This window comes from Xyrauchen texanus, chromosome 49, assembly GCF_025860055.1.
Source record: "Xyrauchen texanus isolate HMW12.3.18 chromosome 49, RBS_HiC_50CHRs, whole genome shotgun sequence".
Lineage (NCBI taxonomy): Eukaryota > Metazoa > Chordata > Actinopteri > Cypriniformes > Catostomidae > Xyrauchen > Xyrauchen texanus.
The window spans coordinates 4320405-4337671 of NC_068324.1; the positions used below are offsets into that span (position 1 = coordinate 4320405).

A 17267-nucleotide genomic window follows, 5' to 3' on the forward strand; every position below is an offset into this window, starting at 1 on the left:
CGTTAAAAGGATGGGGTAGCTAGAAGCACAGGCATTTACAAAAATAGAGGGAGTGGTGTGTGTGCCTTTGTGTACATAAAAATAAGTAAGTACAGGTGACTACGTGCTAATCAAGCTAGCTAAATCAGAGAAACTTACCATTCAATAGCTTCTCTAATGGACAGCGACCCCAGATAAATAGGAAGAAATGAGTGTGTAAAAATATGTTAAACTATATAAATACAGAATTCATCAGCTGGTTTTGAGTCACTGACTGTTAGCAGCATGTTAGGAGATGTTAACTAAGAAAATGGGATGAATCCTATCTGTCCTTAAAAATATGCACTTTCCATCACCACTAAAATATGTAGTTTTATTACATAGTATAAGTATGCAAATTAGGATTGAGCCATGATTAAAGCCACTAAAACAGAAAAATTAAATTTGATTTAATGAATGACAAAAGAGAGACATAAAATACTTTTAATAATTTCTTTTCCTGTCGCATCTGCTCTTAAAACATATTTCACAGAGACTTCTGCACAGACAGGTGAAAATTACAGACATTTTGAGGAAACGTATGTTTATCCACTCCCCAAGTTAGCACTCAAAAGAGCATCTGTGAGACCTGAAAGCACCAAAGCTGGCATTTGCTCACCTTGCTCCTTCTTAAAGTTGTTTTCTGTTAGAAACACTGGCGTAATTAACTCCCCGACAGGCGGTTGGATTGAAACGAAGAACTTACGGGTGTGTGTACTGCAAAACAGCAAAAAAGGGAGGAAGACAGTGAAAAATCTGATTAGAATGATTGCTATTGTAACCATTTCTTCAATGATCATCGAGACCATAAAGGATAGTTTTGGATGAAGAAGAGCCTTCAGGCAAATCCAGCTAAAACCAGCTTCAATTGGTCATTTATGGTCATGGGAATGATCCTGTTGGAATTTTGTGATTTTTAATCATTTAAAAAAAAGTTGTTTTCTCACCATAGTTGGAAGCTTGCTGCTTGCGTAGAATCACAAAAATCTATTCCCATCAACACGGTAATCGATTCACCTGCTGGTAACCCCTCTGAAAGAAGAATGCAAGTACATAGAAGAAAAATAAACCTGAAATATTACTGTCTTGTGAAGGCCCTGATGAAAAGACCAGCTTTTACCAGCATGAATTTGGATGCCGGTCCATGCTGGTTTATGCTAGTTTGGTGCTGGTCAAGCTGGTGGACCAGTATAGATATGTTATTCACCAACAAAAACTTTTGGTTACTCAGCTTGGTCTTTATGATGAAGCTAGTTGAACAAGGAAAGCATCCAAAATACAGCATATGCTGTTGACCAGCAATACTGGTCTTTTCAGCAGGGGGAACACATGTAGTGTTGGGTTTACAGACCGATCTCAGGGAACTCTCCGATCCTAATGCCAGACTGAAGCCTGGGCTCCTCGATGTGGAGATTCTTGGTCTCTGAGTTGGTGTTGTTGGTGAATTTGATCTGGACGGCCACCATATTAGGGTCTGGACTGAAGGGTTGCCTGCTGAAACAGTACTCAACCGCAAGACCCTCGCCTGTTATACGATGCAGGAGTTCATACATCTTCATCACACCACATGGGGCCATGGTCTGTCAAAGAAGTTAAGAGAAGAAACAATAAAGACAGGAAAGAGAAATGTATGAGACAAATAATGAGACAAGTAATATACAAGAATGAGAAATGTATCAGACGTGAATTAGAAACGCATGGGACAAGAATGATGCAAGAATGAGAAAAGCATTAGACAAGAATGAGACAAGAAATAGATTTTTTTTAAAAGAAGAATTAGAAAAATATGAGACAAGAATGAGAAAAGTTTTAGATAAGTATAAGACAGGAGAATATTTCTAAGATTAGAAAAACAAGAGACAGGAACAAAAAAAGTACAAGACATGTAAAAGTGACAGGTATGAGTCAAGATTGAGATGATAATAAGAAACGTATAAGACAAACGTATAAGAATAAGTAAAGCATGAGACAAGAACGAGACATATATGAGACATTAGTGAAGAGGTATGAGACAAGAATGAGAAAGGTATGGGACAGAAATAAGATAAGAATAATAATGAGAATGAGACAAGAATAAGAAAAGTATTAGACAAGAAAAGGACAAGTATGAGACAAGAATGAGAAAGTATGTCAAAAATTTGAAAATTGAGACAAAAATAAGAAAAGTATTAGACAAGTATGAGAAAGATTTTGGACCAGAATTAGACAAAAATTAGACAAGAATGAGAGACCAATGAGAACAGCATGAGACAGATTGAGAAAAGTATGAGACATGTAAGAGATGAGACAAGAATGTCAAACGTATGAGACAAGAATGAGAAAAGAATGAGACAAGAATAAGACATGTATGACACATTAGTGACACATGTATGAGAAAGGTATGGGACAGAAATAAGATAAGAATAGAAAAAAAAAGAATTAGAAAAGAAAGAAAAAGAATGAGAAAAAAGTATAAGATACGTATCAGACAAGAATGACACATATGAGAAAAGAAAACAAATTGTATGGGACAAGAATGACATAAGAATTAAAAAAAAATAAGAAGAAAAAGTATAAGAAAAGCATGAGACAAAAATTAGAAATGTATGAGACCAGAATGGCACAAGTATGAGTCAATAATGAGAAAGTATGAGACGTGAATGAGAAAAGTACGTCTAAGCATTTTAAGCTATTTTCACACTTGTTTTGATTGCTTCATTTAAACTCGAGATTGACGCCAACAAACCTTTTAAATATCAACTTCAATTCAGTTAATTGTGTCCAAATTTTGACCAGCAGTGTACAGTGTGTTTACATTAACTATAAGATCAATCAGTATATTTGCCACAAAGAACTCACCGTAGGTGCCAGAATAGTGTCTGTCAGTGACAAACCCTTCAGATCAGACACCAGACTACTTGACAGAAAGTTTACTGGAGTCACTGGAGTGGATGCTGGGGCTGGTTCAACTGAGAGACAGAGATTATTTGAGTCATATTAGGCCTATGTGGGTTACATTCAAGCATTTCAGTATTTTGTATTTTTTAATAGAGATTTGACTCACAGTCATCCAAATCCAGCAAAGATATTTCCTGCGTCTCCTTTTTACTCTCTTTTTTAGATTGTTTGGGAGGCTGTTTTGATGTGGGCATCTGAGGACAATGGAGAAAAAAATTTGATTTAATTTGAGTATAAAACTGTAAAGCTGGCACCAGGATGCCGTAAAAGTCAAAGAACTCTGCGAGAACCAATGTCATAAAACTACACAGATGAGCATCTCCTGAGACAATGCACCCTGCTGATTAAGGACCATTAAACACAAATCTCACCTCAGGCCAGTTTAGGCCTGTTCTTGTAAAACTCACTCACATCTGCTCTCTCTCTCTCACCCCTCACTTTAAAGACATAAAGTTATGACTTATCCTGTTCTGTAATGTAAAAGTTTTTTGGATCATGCATGTTTGGTATAATTTAAAAGGTCTCAGTGCGACTGGTATAATGTTATCTTTCCTGTGTTGATAAAACTAATGGTAACAAAGTTATAAAGTCTTTGCCAATTGCTGTATAATTCTGGAGGTATGTCCACCTCCTTGCCTGTATGTTAATGAGGTATGACCCCAGGACTTCCAAACCTAACCACTCCCAAAAATAGTTTTGAGTTTGATTTATTATTTTAATTGGATTGTTTGAATGTATTTCTATTACCTGGTAAAATCAATTGTTACTATTTTATTCATTCTGAAAGACTGTTGTCTAGTATATTTCTTATTAACTACAAATCTATGGTCAGAATTGGCTTAGCTAAGCTACTTCAGAAGTAACCCATTAATTAAGTCTGTACCAAAAGGCTAAACGGCAAACAGAGAATCTATAAAGACTTAGCGAAGTAGAATTTAACAGGAATACTAAGAGTAGGACCGAGAATCTGTAAAACAGAACTTAATTGACTGGGGCTAAACTGTGAGTTGAGAATCTATACTGAACTTAGCCAAATAAGACTAAAAGGATAAAGTCGAGAACCTATAAGAACTTAGTCTAAAACTTACTAATATCTGAAAATGATGAGTTTTGTAGTTAAAGGACCTGTGTCTGGAAGCACAGGACACAAATAATATTGAAATAACAAATGCAGACTAGAAGAGAGAATTACTAAAAATAAAAAGATGCAAAACTTAAATTCAGAGCATAGATACATCAACAAGGGTTTTCATAATTTGAGTCAAGAAAACAATAAATGATAAGATTAATAAAACATGGAACTCAAATCAAATAATCAAAATATTATTTAATGCGCACGATAAGACCATGCAGGAGACCTTCAGCCATGCTATTGGATACCATCCTTGGGCCAATAGGTGGATTCCCCCCTTGCTCATTCATATCTTGTCCCTCTGAAAGTCAAACCTTCTTCTTCCTGATGTCGGTGTCAGACTCTGACTGCTCCTCTGATTCATCATCTGATTCTTCCTCTGATTCGCTGCTCTCTGATTCTCTCTCAGACTCTGAGGCACTCTTCCAGTCATTTCCTGCCTTCCTGACCTGTTTCCTGTCCTCTGCGCTACTGTTCTGATCACTGTGGGCATGAAGGTGTGGACTTGCTTTAATTTTTAACAAAAAATGTTTAGTTCTTTAAAAAATGTAATATTGATCTGTGGATTAAACTGTCAGACCTCTCTGTACTCTCCTCCACTGGTTTCTTAGGTTTGGTCTTTTCAACTCTCTTCTTTTTTTTCTTCTGTTCCTCTTCATTGTTCTCCTCCTCGTCTGACTCTTCTTGGCTCTCTTCACTCTCTGACCCGGAACCGCTTTCCTCACTGCCGCTATCACTCTCCGACCCGCTGCCTGAGTTCGATTCTGCAAATAGAGCGAGAAAACATGTGAGATCTCTCACATGATCTAAATCATGCAAGAGAAAATCTTCAAATTTAATAAATATAGAATGTTCCATTTCGTTCCATTAGAATGCTGCTGTAGGGTTTGGAACAGGGCTAGAGACTGAAATGTAAAACCATTCAAGCAGAATAAATCATCTGTAGTCTTAATGTAATTTTTTCATAGGCATGATGATAGTAGTGATCTCCACAGTTACCACTGTCTGCAGATTCTGTTGGCCCAGATTCTCCCTCTGAATCAGAGTAGAACGATTTCTCAACTTTCTTTTCTTTACGATCTTTCTGGCTTGTACATTTGCTCCACTCTGGAATCTGCAAAGAATCACACAAATTGTCAAACTAGATCCTTAAAAAGCTGGGTTTAGAAACAGAGAGAGAGAGAGAAAGAGGTGCATATATGGGCCATGAATGCCTCAGTACAAGCAGAACATTTGTTTACACTGATATCTGAGTACAATTACAGTTTTGTGAGACCTGCCTTTCTCACACTCAGCGTTTGGTCTCTATAATGGCGACTGTTGCATTGTGCATTCATGGCCACTTTCATTCTCATTGTATACATTAAAAAAACATCATTTAAGAATTCTTATCATCAAAATGACCCCCAAAATACCTCCAGAACTGAATTATCCAAGAATATTCTGACAGGGACTTCCATTGTTTTGACTTTCACATGCAAGTTTCCCATACTCAAAAGACCAGCTTTGACCAGCAACAATTTCCATGCATATCGAGGTTAGTTATGGCTTGCTGCTGGTCTGAGTGCTTAACAAGCAACAAACGTAAAAAATGCTGTCAAATCAGCCCGATCTTTCTGGTGAAGCAGGTTCTGGTGGTGTGACCACGTGTCCACATGCGTAGATAATGTACTTTGGCTTTGCTATACACAACGCATAAGTTGAATTAATTTAAACCGACAGAATACTGTTCACAAGAGTCATTTAAGAGTTAAACTTCTGGCGCACGTGAGTCACGTGACACAACAGGATGACGTCAATTTCCGTGAAGCGCTTCTACGGCTGCAGAGCCAATAAAAGATCCTCTGGAAAAAAAACTCATAATGTTTTAATTTAAACATATTTGGATGTAAAGAGTAGCATCTCTAGTTTCGTTTGATATGCCGTTTAAAAAATGTATTCATTTTTCACACGTCAGCACACTGATAAAAATGATGTCCACATACGTGGATTTTAGGACATTATTCCCTCAAAAATTACAAAAAATATTAGTTCTGTGAGAGAGACACATCTGTGAGAGAGAACAAAGATGCTAAATTGGCTAGTTAACTAGTATCACAACTAGTGTCGGTCCTGCAGGTCATTTTGGGGGGGTGTTTTTTTTCCTGGAGGATTCTGGTCTTTAATCGTAGAGCAGGGGGCTGAGGAAGGGAAAAGGCTGAACTAGCACAGTACAGACACTATGCTAGGTTGGTGGCAAAAGCTCTTTGGATCTGACACTAAGGGTGACTGACAGACTCACGCTGGTTAAAGTGGTGACTCTTTCCAGCAGCAGAATAACCGGGCAGACAGGAAAGAATAAAAAAAAACGAAAGAATAATGCAGTGAGATGGCCAGAAGAAGAGGAAAGAACACAACAGAAAAGTACACACAAGCATTCAGGTTGCACTTGTCAACAGATTAGCACATATATTTGGATGTGTCATTCTATATCCATAGTTCGCTAACCGCTTCAGTCAAAGCAACTGAAAATGTTAGTTTAGAGTTTTCAGAATTTCTCTAGGGCTTTGTTCAAACTGCATAAAAATCTGATTTGTTTTTAAAATCTTAAGGACTGTCCACACTGTCATTTTGCAAATGATCAGTTCTGTTTGTTCAGACAGTGTAGTCAGTACGTGGTGTATCTACACTGGTTGCCATAGTAATGATTTGAAGCTTCAGCAAGGCGCCATGGGACCAAAAAGTGTAAATGTCATTATGGTAATTCTCGCTGAGGTGCTCATGTGGTGCATCATATAACATAAGCATTTGAGGTATTACCGTATTTACACATACATGTATTAATGCATAAATCACCAGTTCACTTATTCACTATTCAGTCCCACATGTGAACGAAAATGAGACGTAGTTGTAGACAACAATACTGCACTTTGTGTATGATGTTAGTCATCTTGCATTCTAATTGACAAAATCTGACCCACTGAAGAGACATTTCCAAAAATCTGATTTTAAACCATATACATGGGGTTTTTTTCCATTCTGACTATAAGCAACTAAACAGATAAACACCAAAAATCAGACTTTTGCCTGAACAAAGCATAATGTATTGAGGATATACTGTATTTTAATATGTGTCTATAAACACCTGCATTTGGATGATGTTTTAATGCTTTGTAGAGCAATCTCAGGTTGGTTTCAATTTTTTCAATTTCAAAAGTATTAGTGTGGACGTGGCCTAAATCTCTTAATTCTGAACCTATCTGGATGTAGTTTTCTGTTGTATTCATGTCTTGTCGTGATTACCGTAATTAAAAGATGATAACGTGGACATCGTACTTCGAACTGTTCACTTCCTTGACTCAGAAATTATTAGTCTATGGAGTGGTGGTGGTGTAGTGGGATAAGCACTGAACTGGTAATCAGAAGGTTGGTGGTTTGATCCCCACAGCCACCACCATTGTGTCCTTGAGCAAGGCACTTAATTCCAGGTTGCTCTGGGGGACTGTCCCTGTAATAAGTGCACTGTAAGCCAAATGCATAAATGTAAATGTAGTTTCAATGGCAGCGCTAATAACAGCAAAATGTATCCATGTTTGGATCCATTTTGCAAAAAACTCAATAACTACACCAATTTACCTCTATATATTTGGTAAAAGAGAACAAAGAAAGCTCACCATAAGCACACAGCAATACTAAGATGAAATATCCAATGGTAAAATGTGTAGTGGTAGATTACTAACTACCTTTAACTGTAAAAACCACAGCCATTATGTCATTTTTATATGACGTCACAACAGTTACAAGGTGGGAAAACTCAAGAGCTTTCATTAAATTCTGTGTTTCCAACATGTAATAACGAGTTCGATGAAAACGTGAATGTTTTTAACTGGTCGAAATTCATAATTATGGTAATTCTGATGTAAATGCGGCATTTTGAAAAGCTTTAGATTTTAACCAGTTGACTGACACCCTGTCCACACCGAACGTAAGCGGCACGGCTCATCACTTCAAAAGCAAATTGCTCAAATTATAATAAACAATGCTGTCTACATTGGAACGTTGAGTCATGTCACAACAACAGTTTATGGAAATCCTGTTCTGTTTCTGACGAGCAGTTGCTAAAGTCTCCTCAAACTCACAGCAGATTGTCCGTGCATGTCATCTTTCAAAAACGTTTGCTTCTATGTGTGCAGTGTAGACCGCCTCAGCCCGACATTGGTCTCATCCAGTGTAGACAGGGTATGAGAATTCAAGAGGTTTTAATTTGTTCAAGTCAAGAATAGCGTTGGCTGGTCATTTCTGAAAGGAGGACGTAGGGTGTTTTCCACTGAGGGCCAAGCAGAGATTGAGCATCAACCAAAATACAAAATATACACCCTGAAAAGGGGCTCTAAAATCTTGGAGCACTCAAAAACGTAATAATGCTTTTAGCATAGCACAAACATCTATGCAATTAATCACAATCCCTTTTGTACAAGGGTTGCAGGATGAGCTACCAACTTGGAATGTTGGAATGCAGAGTGTGTGATATATGCATTATGAGGGTGGAGTTATGCTAATGAGCAAGCAGAGTGAGCGATATAAAAATAACTAAAGATAGCGTGTTTTTTATCAGCTTATTTGAGGGGTTTCATAGCGATGTCTTGCATGTTGGAGCTCCCTTTGGTGGTGAGGTCCTGCCTCTGTCAGAACTGATCGCCCTGCACACACTGAATCATTCACCTCCACATTGCGCACGGAGGGGTCAGGCACTGATTCGGGCCAGTCGGGCAGCTCCTGGTATCCTGCAGCTTTAGCGTTCAGCAGATGAGACAGTGACCCCAGCTGGAAATGATCTCTGTCTGCAAAAATGAATAAAAAACAGGATTTCATTAATGTCTCAATTGTTTCTCCCAGACACCATGAGATTAAATGGAGAGCAAATGAAGACTTTTCTCACGGGTCTCCTCTATGCTTAAATTCTTCCACGACCAGCTATGCTCAGAAACACATGCATTTTATAGCTCTATGCCCTTACTGTAATTAACAGCTGTCTCATTTGCGTCTATTTATATTCAACCAAAGAGTTTTAGGAGAAACATCTGAGAAAAAACTGATACTTAAACAGAAGACGTGACCAAGAGATCCTTTGAGCCTCCTGAGCTATGAAAGAGCAATCATTACAACAGTACCTTTAAATGGAGACTCCAGGACAGGGGCGGGCTTGAGGGCGAGGAAAAGCTTCTTGGCGTATTTGTTGAGAGCACCACTCTTATCAGTGGGCACAATGAGCTGGCGAATGAACCGGGCACGGTCTCTGATGTCATAGTTTTGGTCGTATTTTGCCAGGTTCAGTATGTACTGTGTTAAGAGTTTACTCTGAAAGACAAAGAGAAATAAAGAGTTTCATGGCTGAAAGGAAGTGCGTGTCTGTAACGGGGTAAAAGGGAAATGAGGTGGCGAGAACCGGCTTGACAATATAAATAATATACAAATCATCTTTTAATAAAACAAAAAGACTCAAACATAAACACATACGGGGCAGCTGCCTGTAACGCTCTCTCTGTCGAACTGCTGCCTCCGGTTACATTTATCCCTCTCGAAGGCTTAATTAGCCTGATTAGGGGCTGGGTGTGCAGATTCACGACATACACAATATTTGTGTTAGCATGATTGTAGTAGGGATACGACAAAATGTTTATCTCACAATTTGTTTCACTATACGATTTGATATTATCTTGATTCGATATGATAACGCTTAAATAACACAGCATGGCAGATTTTTTTTTTTTTTTTAATGTTTGGACAAATTGCCCATTATAATTTCTCATCAAAATAAAGATGTATATAAATGAAAGGTGTTGTAAGCCATTTAATTAGCAACGCCCCCTCATTCCAAAACCCGGCCATCCAAAGATTATTTTGAGACCAAAAAAAGAGCAAAAGAGCAGCACTTTTTGTTCCTGTGGCTGTCAAATTCAACAGTGGCACAATAGCCCCTTCAACTGACAAACATTATGAATTATAGCCTCAGTGATCCGCTTCAAATGAGAACGAGCAAAGTGATTGACAGGTGAAAAGCGTCAATGTCCACGGACACATATTTATTTGCTGTTTATAAAGTCTACAGTTGTCACAGAGACCGGTGAGATATCTCAGGACACTTATTTAATTAATATCTTTAAGGGAGTAGTAAAATGTTGTTGCGTACTTTCCATGAAAAAAAACCCGCTTACAGCACCTTTAAACGCAATATGCTCAAAGTTTTAATAATAAGACTTTCTTTTCACTTTAAGAAAATACCACAAACAAATAAGCCTTCAAAAATAGTAGGCTAAATTCAAGTTGATCAGCTGCAGAACAAGCAATAGAACAGAACCTGACTTGAAAAAGTATGTGAAAGTGTATATTTATTTATGTTTGTCTTGATTATTATAATCACATTTTGACTTTTTAAAATATAACAATTCTACTTTCTATCAATTAATATTATTTCTTGAAATTGTATAAATAATAATGATATGAGCTGCCAATTTACAAGTATTAACATTAAGTTTACATACATTTTTATAACAAGCGCTATAATGGTACTGTCACTTTAAGAGTTTAGCGTGCATCTCACAGAGACATTAAAAACATTTTAGTGAATCCGTGCTATTTGTGATCAAAATTAATATATTTTATTTTTTTTACGTTAGTCTCCACAGCATCCATGCACAACTCACCATGCACTCCACCAAGGGTGAGAACCACACATTATAGTGACCACAAGGAGGTTACCCCGTGTGACTCTACACTCGATAGCAACCAGGCAAATTTGGTTGCTTAGGAGACCTGGCTGGAATCACTCAGCACGCCCTGGATTCAGCAGTTACACACTTTCCCAGATTACAGGGTTCAAATTTATACCAAAAATGCTGTCAATTCAGCTGAACTTATATTGAACCTGGAACATTCCTTTAATAATAACTGGTTACGTGGAATACATATGAATAAATAAGCAGGAAAAAAAATCAATTTACACACTTTGGCAAATTGCAGCTACAAAGAATTCTATTCTGAAAGTTTCTGTACCAAAGCGATGCTTCAAGTGCCTTATTGCCTCATTTTTGTTGTGAAACTTGATCATTAAAAATAAAAAAGAATCCATCTGATCATATTGTTTTTTCTAGCTATCATAATTACAAATGTTGCATCATGTAAATGGCCATTGGGATACGTTTGGTGGTGCACAGTGAAATGTTGCTAAAGTGAGGTTTCATTGTTAAACTGTGTGACCACATATTTCAGCACCATGGACAGCACACTCAGATTACCAGTAGGTTCTTCTCAGTGTTATGTTTGATCACCTGTTTGGAGTTTGTAAGGTAAAGTTTGGCGGCCAGGTTGATAATCTGCAGTTTGACAATGTCCTCCTCGTTGTTGAATGTTTTGGACATCTTTCGAAGCACATCCGGGGCAATTTTGGGAACGTGCTCACAGTACTCTCCAATCAACCACAGGATACTGGCTCGGGCCATCGGTACCTGACATACCAGACAGACAATCAGAATTACAGACTGCTCTTAACTGGATAAGACTGTGTTTAAGTGTTTGGTTTGGATGAGAACGGAACCTGAATGTTGTAGATGAGTTTGGCCATATGTTTGATGATGTCACTGTGCTGCTCAGGCTGCATCTGCAGAAGCTTTTTGATCACAACCACTGATTCAGCTACAACTAATTCTGAAAACAGACGCACACCAATGCAATATAAGATTGCGTCCTGTGTAAAGACCCCTTAACAGTGTAAAACACACACTCACATGCTCTCACCATCTCTGTTGGACAGCAGCAGTACGAGGCCATTCAGACAGGTGTCTCTGACCGCACCAATGTTTGTAGCACAGCGACCGATGGCCTGAATGCTGGCCGCCACAAAGTCTTTATCCATACTCTTTATATATGTCTAGAAGACAAACAGAGAAATATATCCTTTTCCATACTTCTAATATATGTCTACAACACAAAAATAGAAATATACCATAATTCATCATACATGTAAATCTTAATACACGTCATACAATACAATACAAAGTACTAAGTGCAATGCAAAATATCATTATCCATTCTAGTAATACATATCTGATTGCAAAATAACACTTTTAAAAACACCATAATAAAAGCGCATGTAAAATGGTACCTGAAATTCTCTCAGGATGGTGGATATATTCGTCTCATTAGCCAAATTAGTCAAAACTTCCAGCTACGTTCATAACAGAGAATAAAATCATCAGTCCAACTTTAAAACGCAGTTTAAACTTAAAACTTTAAAATGTCTGAACGTTTACTCCTAAGTAAAGTTATTTGATAACAAAGGAAATCATGTTTGGAAGCCAAATGTGATTCGATGGTTCACCTTCAGTATTTTGATCTGTGTGGGGTCCGTGGAACGGATATAAAAACTCTTCAGATATGGCTCAAACATTCCCTAAAAGAGAAAAACAGCTATTGCAAAACCAGAGCTAGACATTACAGTACTGAACAGCTTACAAACTCTGTCTGCATAGAATTCGTTTTTTATCTATCTATTTTTCTATTCTATTATTTTTCCTCACTTTTTTAGAGTGAATCTAGCTCACAAAATATTTCCAGGACAAAGAATTGTGATGTTTATCTGTTCGAATTATGACTCATAATCTATCATGAGCTGTATTCGACTGTTGTGTGGAAATCGCTCACCCGTCTCTTTATGCTCATCGTGGCAACGTTTTGAAGCACGACATACTGCACTTCACTACAGAGACACAGAACACACGGCAAGGTCACAGACACAAGAGTAAAATATGTCAAAAGATGCTAAGAATTCAAAACAGTACAAATGCATCATCCTCTGTTCGTGAGATCTAGTGTGTATCCTACAGAAAACAAGTTTATGGCTGAAAAAAGGTGGGTGTGAAAAGAGGCTATATCAAATGAAGGATCTGAATAATAGATGATGTTTACAATTTGAGCTTTTAATGCAGCTTATGCCAAACTCTGCCTGAAAACTGCAATATCGTCATCTAACGCCTTTTGATGTCATCATCCAATGCACAGCTTTACGCCACCAAACAGAAGACTTCAAGCTGTCACCCGAAGAAAACGAACTCACCAATGGGATTTTCACTAATTATTTCAGAGATGGTGTTACAGTAATGTGTTCTAGTTTTTTGTGAGTGTATTTATTTTAAATAAGTGAATAATTACTAACCTGTGGCTACGCATTAACCTGACCAAAGCCTTAGCAATAACGCCCACTTCTGCCTTAGGAGCCAAATGAAAGTATAGCTGTGCTACTGCCATCACCACCTACAGACACAGAAAACAACCAAAAACTAAATAAAACATTTTTGAAGCAGAAATAAAAGTAATGGACACTGGAAAAACTGAAATAAAAACAAAATTAAAGAAATAAAAAATAACCTAATAATTGGGATAGTGGAAACTAAATTAAAATAAATTTTCATGGCACAAATACACCCCCAAAATAAAAAAAAGAATAAAATGACTTTTATTTTTGTATAAAAGTGGCTATTGAAATAATAATAATAATAATAATTTCTTAAAATATAATCATTCTCAAAACAATTATCTTATAATAATAATTATTACTATAAATTTACATAATGACATAATGACAATGTTTATGAATAAAAATAATTATTCAAGCGATGATTATAGCAGTAGACTGTGTCAGTATGTGCGCGAGACTCACAGCAGCGTTGCGACTCTGCAGCAGTGGTTTGGTGTTTCTCAGGAGGAGTCTGTGATCAGGGTCCATCACGTATAGCTTCCTCTTGGGTAGAGCAGCTGTCTCTGTCTTCTTATCTTCATCATCCTCATCATCAGATGCGTAGAACGACTTCTCACCACTCTCCTCTAACAGAGACTCCTACAAGCAAACACACACACACACACACACACATAGACACACACACAAAAATACACACACAGGTGTTACTGGCGTAAACTAAAACGAAAATTTAATATTTCTGTTAACTAAACTAAAAATAAAAATAACAGTAATTAGAAAAGCTTAAACTAAATTAAACTGGTAAATTTAATTTAAACATAAATTTTTATGGTACCAAAATGAACTAAAATACAAATAGATAATTTTTTAATTGTGTATTATAAAATTCTCTTTCATAAAACACGAATTATTCTGATCAGGTTTTAGAAATCAAACTGAACAGAATAGACCAGAGCTCTTCAACAGATAATCCAAAATCTTTTTCAGTATTAATCTTAGCTAGCACTTTCATTGCAAGTAACATGTTACTTAAAAATACACCTTTAATACGGTACATTTGTTCATATTAAAATAGTCAAATATAGTCATTTAAGGTCTGGCCATAAATTCCTTATTGTGGATTAGTCAGACTGGTGGCGCCCCAGCCTGAATCAGGCGGGGGAGAAGTGTGACTAGGAGGAACTCAATTTTGTAAAGCAAAACTCAGTTTTGTAAAGCAATGTATATTCTTGAACAGCTTCATTCATTATAATAGGAGTGATCCAATATTCTCGGTCTCTCCGATGAGGAAATAATTGTGAGCATCTAAACTATAATTTCATCGCCTCTCGCACGTAGACGCAATCAGTATCAGCAACATGTCTGGATAAGTCACTTCAGGTAAAGGTTTGCTGTACTTTGAGGAAACATGTTAACTCAGAGCCTTATTTAAAGGATCTGTTAATGATACCAGAAGTGCTCCCTGGCCAGTAGCATTCTAATTCCCTTGTCATTGTTGACATCCTTAAAATGGTCTATAGAACACTTTTAAAGTCACTTTATGTAAATGTGTTAATTGCGATAATTATTTATAATGAATGGCAAGTAACAAATCTAAATATCTTAGTTAACTTAGTTATCTAAGTCTCCTCACATTCATTCTCTTTCTGTCACATTCCTCATTGATAGGCCCAGGGGAGGGGTCTTTTGTCTCCTCAGGTGTGAATTACCTCAATATTCATGATAGTTCACGCCTCCTCGCATATGACCTTTCAACACTAAAATTGTCTTACAAAAGTTTAATTAGTATATTGTTTTGTATGAATGAGTGATCAAGATGGTTTTCACATCATTTTGTAGCAAAAACTCTAGGCTACAAGATCCAGTTCTCAAAAGTCTTGTGGACAAATGTTTAGTATGTGTTATATGGCCTTATTTCAATGACTTAACATTTTTGTTTTTTCAAAAACCACCCATAAACATTATTTTCTCAACAAAAAAAAACCTGTACATACATGTTGCTCACATATTATTGTAGCCCAGTTTGTGCTGAATACAGTGTAATCAGACTTTAGTCATTAATCTGTTTTTAAGCAACTGAAAAAAGCACAAATGTCAAGGCATCTCAAAACCTCTCTAGGGCCCAAAACACCCTCAGACCCCAGAGGGTTAAGATGCTGAATCTAAAACAAAAAACTAAACTAAAACTAAACTGAAACTAGAAAACTCTACCAATCACAGAATGAAAAGTAATGAAAACTAGACTGAATGGACAAACTGTAAATGAAACAGAAATAAAAGCTTAATTAAAAATGGCCAGCTCTCCTGTGATACACACACAGATGTGTGATACTCACGTTAATGTTGGGGTTGAGGAACTGTGTCCTGGCGTAGCGCGTTAGCATGTTAATGATGACCACCTGTCCCCATTCCTCCACATCAATCAGTAGGTTGCACAACTTACGATAGTTCTTATGGATCAGGTCAATGCGGTCCGGACATACCTCCTCAAACGCCATCACAACACTGCCTGCTACCAGCTACAACACACACACACATTGAACATGTAACATCACTTCTGGAATTATGATTGTTATCTAAAAACCTGTAATGACTTGTGGAACAGGAGGAGGCAGACAAGTGGTTGGGATCCAAGTGCGGTTTTATTGAATTAGAATAAAGGAAACAAAACACAGGAACAAAGTAAAAGGTCCACGATGGGAAAAAACACCAACTAAAATACCGGATTAAACACAGGAGGGGTGCAGGAGTGACTGGGCAGCGCACATCCACGGAGGGTAGGGTAAACCCGAAACGACAGGAGGGTAACCACGAAGGAACAGACAGACTGGGAGGGTAAACACCGAAACGACAGGAGGGTAACCACGAAGGAACAGACAGACTGGCAGTAAAACCCGAAACGACAGGAGGGTAACCATGAAGGAACAGACAGACTGGCAGGGAACACGAACGGAGAGAGCGAGTCACAACAGACATAAGCGAAAACATGGAACGTCAACGCACGACAACAGAAGGGAAAACAGCGGGGTTTAAATAAAGAGACACGGTAATGATGAAATGACAGACAGGTGCGGACAATAACACGCAGACAGGGCCGGAAACGACAGGAAGAAGGGAAGTGTAGTTTTCACAGAGACAGTGAAACACAGGCGGACAACACGGAAGACATGACAGGGAGCGTGAACGGTAAAACAGAAAACACGGGCGGACAACAAGGGAGCGTGACATGGAAAGTGACTAGTGACGGGTGAAACAGAAAACACGGGGTGGAGAACACGAAACACGGTGCAGACGACGCGAAACACAGTGCAGGTGACACGAAACATGGTGCGGGTGACACGAAACCGTGACAAAACCCACCTGAAACAATTGAATAACTCACTGTGGTTTTATCCGCCAACAGCTTCTCGATGACTTCGATCAACTGATCTTTCTGTTCTGGGTCCAGACTGCAGACAGGTGGAGAGAATAGTGTTTAAAAATGCTACTTTGAAATTTAAGTATTAGCTTCTCATAATTCAAAGCAGTACTATCCAGCCATGCTTTTGAAGAAGCAGTTAGCTAAACCACAAGTTACAAAAAGAAGCAAACAACATCAAAGCTACTTAAGGAGACAAAAAAAGAGTGTCTGTATGTGTCTGTAAGACATTATAATTGAAAGGCTTGTATGGAAGTTTAGTCAAAATACTCTATCCTGTCTTGCACAAAAACAATGAAGATCTAAATTAGATTTTTATTCTGTTAAGTTATTTGTTTGGTGACATTTCTCCTTTTCGCACACATCCTTGAAATTCTTGACATAGGAGAACTCACCTAGTTGTAGAGCATTGATGATTGGACACTAATATGGTTTGGACTTTACTTATTTATTTCCATAATAAACTAACTTTAAAATGACAAATAAATACAGGCTTTGGTCATTTAAGATTCAACTTTATTGTCATTGTG

The 17267-nt window shown here is 37.6% G+C and overlaps 1 protein-coding gene across 2 annotated transcripts in view; it reads right to left on the bottom strand.

The window, feature by feature from the left end:
- Nucleotides 1–17267, bottom strand: part of LOC127640463 (AP-3 complex subunit beta-2-like) — a 41648-nt gene that overhangs the window by 4502 nt on the left and 19879 nt on the right. The window contains exons 6-25 of one of the 2 annotated variants that reach the window (XM_052123049.1): nt 16702–16768; nt 15656–15838; nt 13782–13958; nt 13278–13375; nt 12767–12821; nt 12444–12515; nt 12228–12290; nt 11861–11993; nt 11661–11770; nt 11395–11571; nt 9238–9424; nt 8789–8907; nt 5087–5201; nt 4668–4851; nt 4402–4570; nt 3062–3149; nt 2857–2966; nt 1370–1598; nt 966–1050; nt 638–735 (exon numbers count right to left, since the gene is read on the bottom strand). In XM_052123049.1, coding sequence (XP_051979009.1) covers nt 638–735; nt 966–1050; nt 1370–1598; nt 2857–2966; nt 3062–3149; nt 4402–4570; nt 4668–4851; nt 5087–5201; nt 8789–8907; nt 9238–9424; nt 11395–11571; nt 11661–11770; nt 11861–11993; nt 12228–12290; nt 12444–12515; nt 12767–12821; nt 13278–13375; nt 13782–13958; nt 15656–15838; nt 16702–16768 — 2519 coding nt within the window. Of the gene's footprint in view, nt 1–637; nt 736–965; nt 1051–1369; nt 1599–2856; nt 2967–3061; nt 3150–4401; nt 4571–4667; nt 4852–5086; nt 5202–8788; nt 8908–9237; nt 9425–11394; nt 11572–11660; nt 11771–11850; nt 11994–12227; nt 12291–12443; nt 12516–12766; nt 12822–13277; nt 13376–13781; nt 13959–15655; nt 15839–16701; nt 16769–17267 lie in introns of those variants that run through there. The other variant, XM_052123050.1, reaches the window with a different exon arrangement.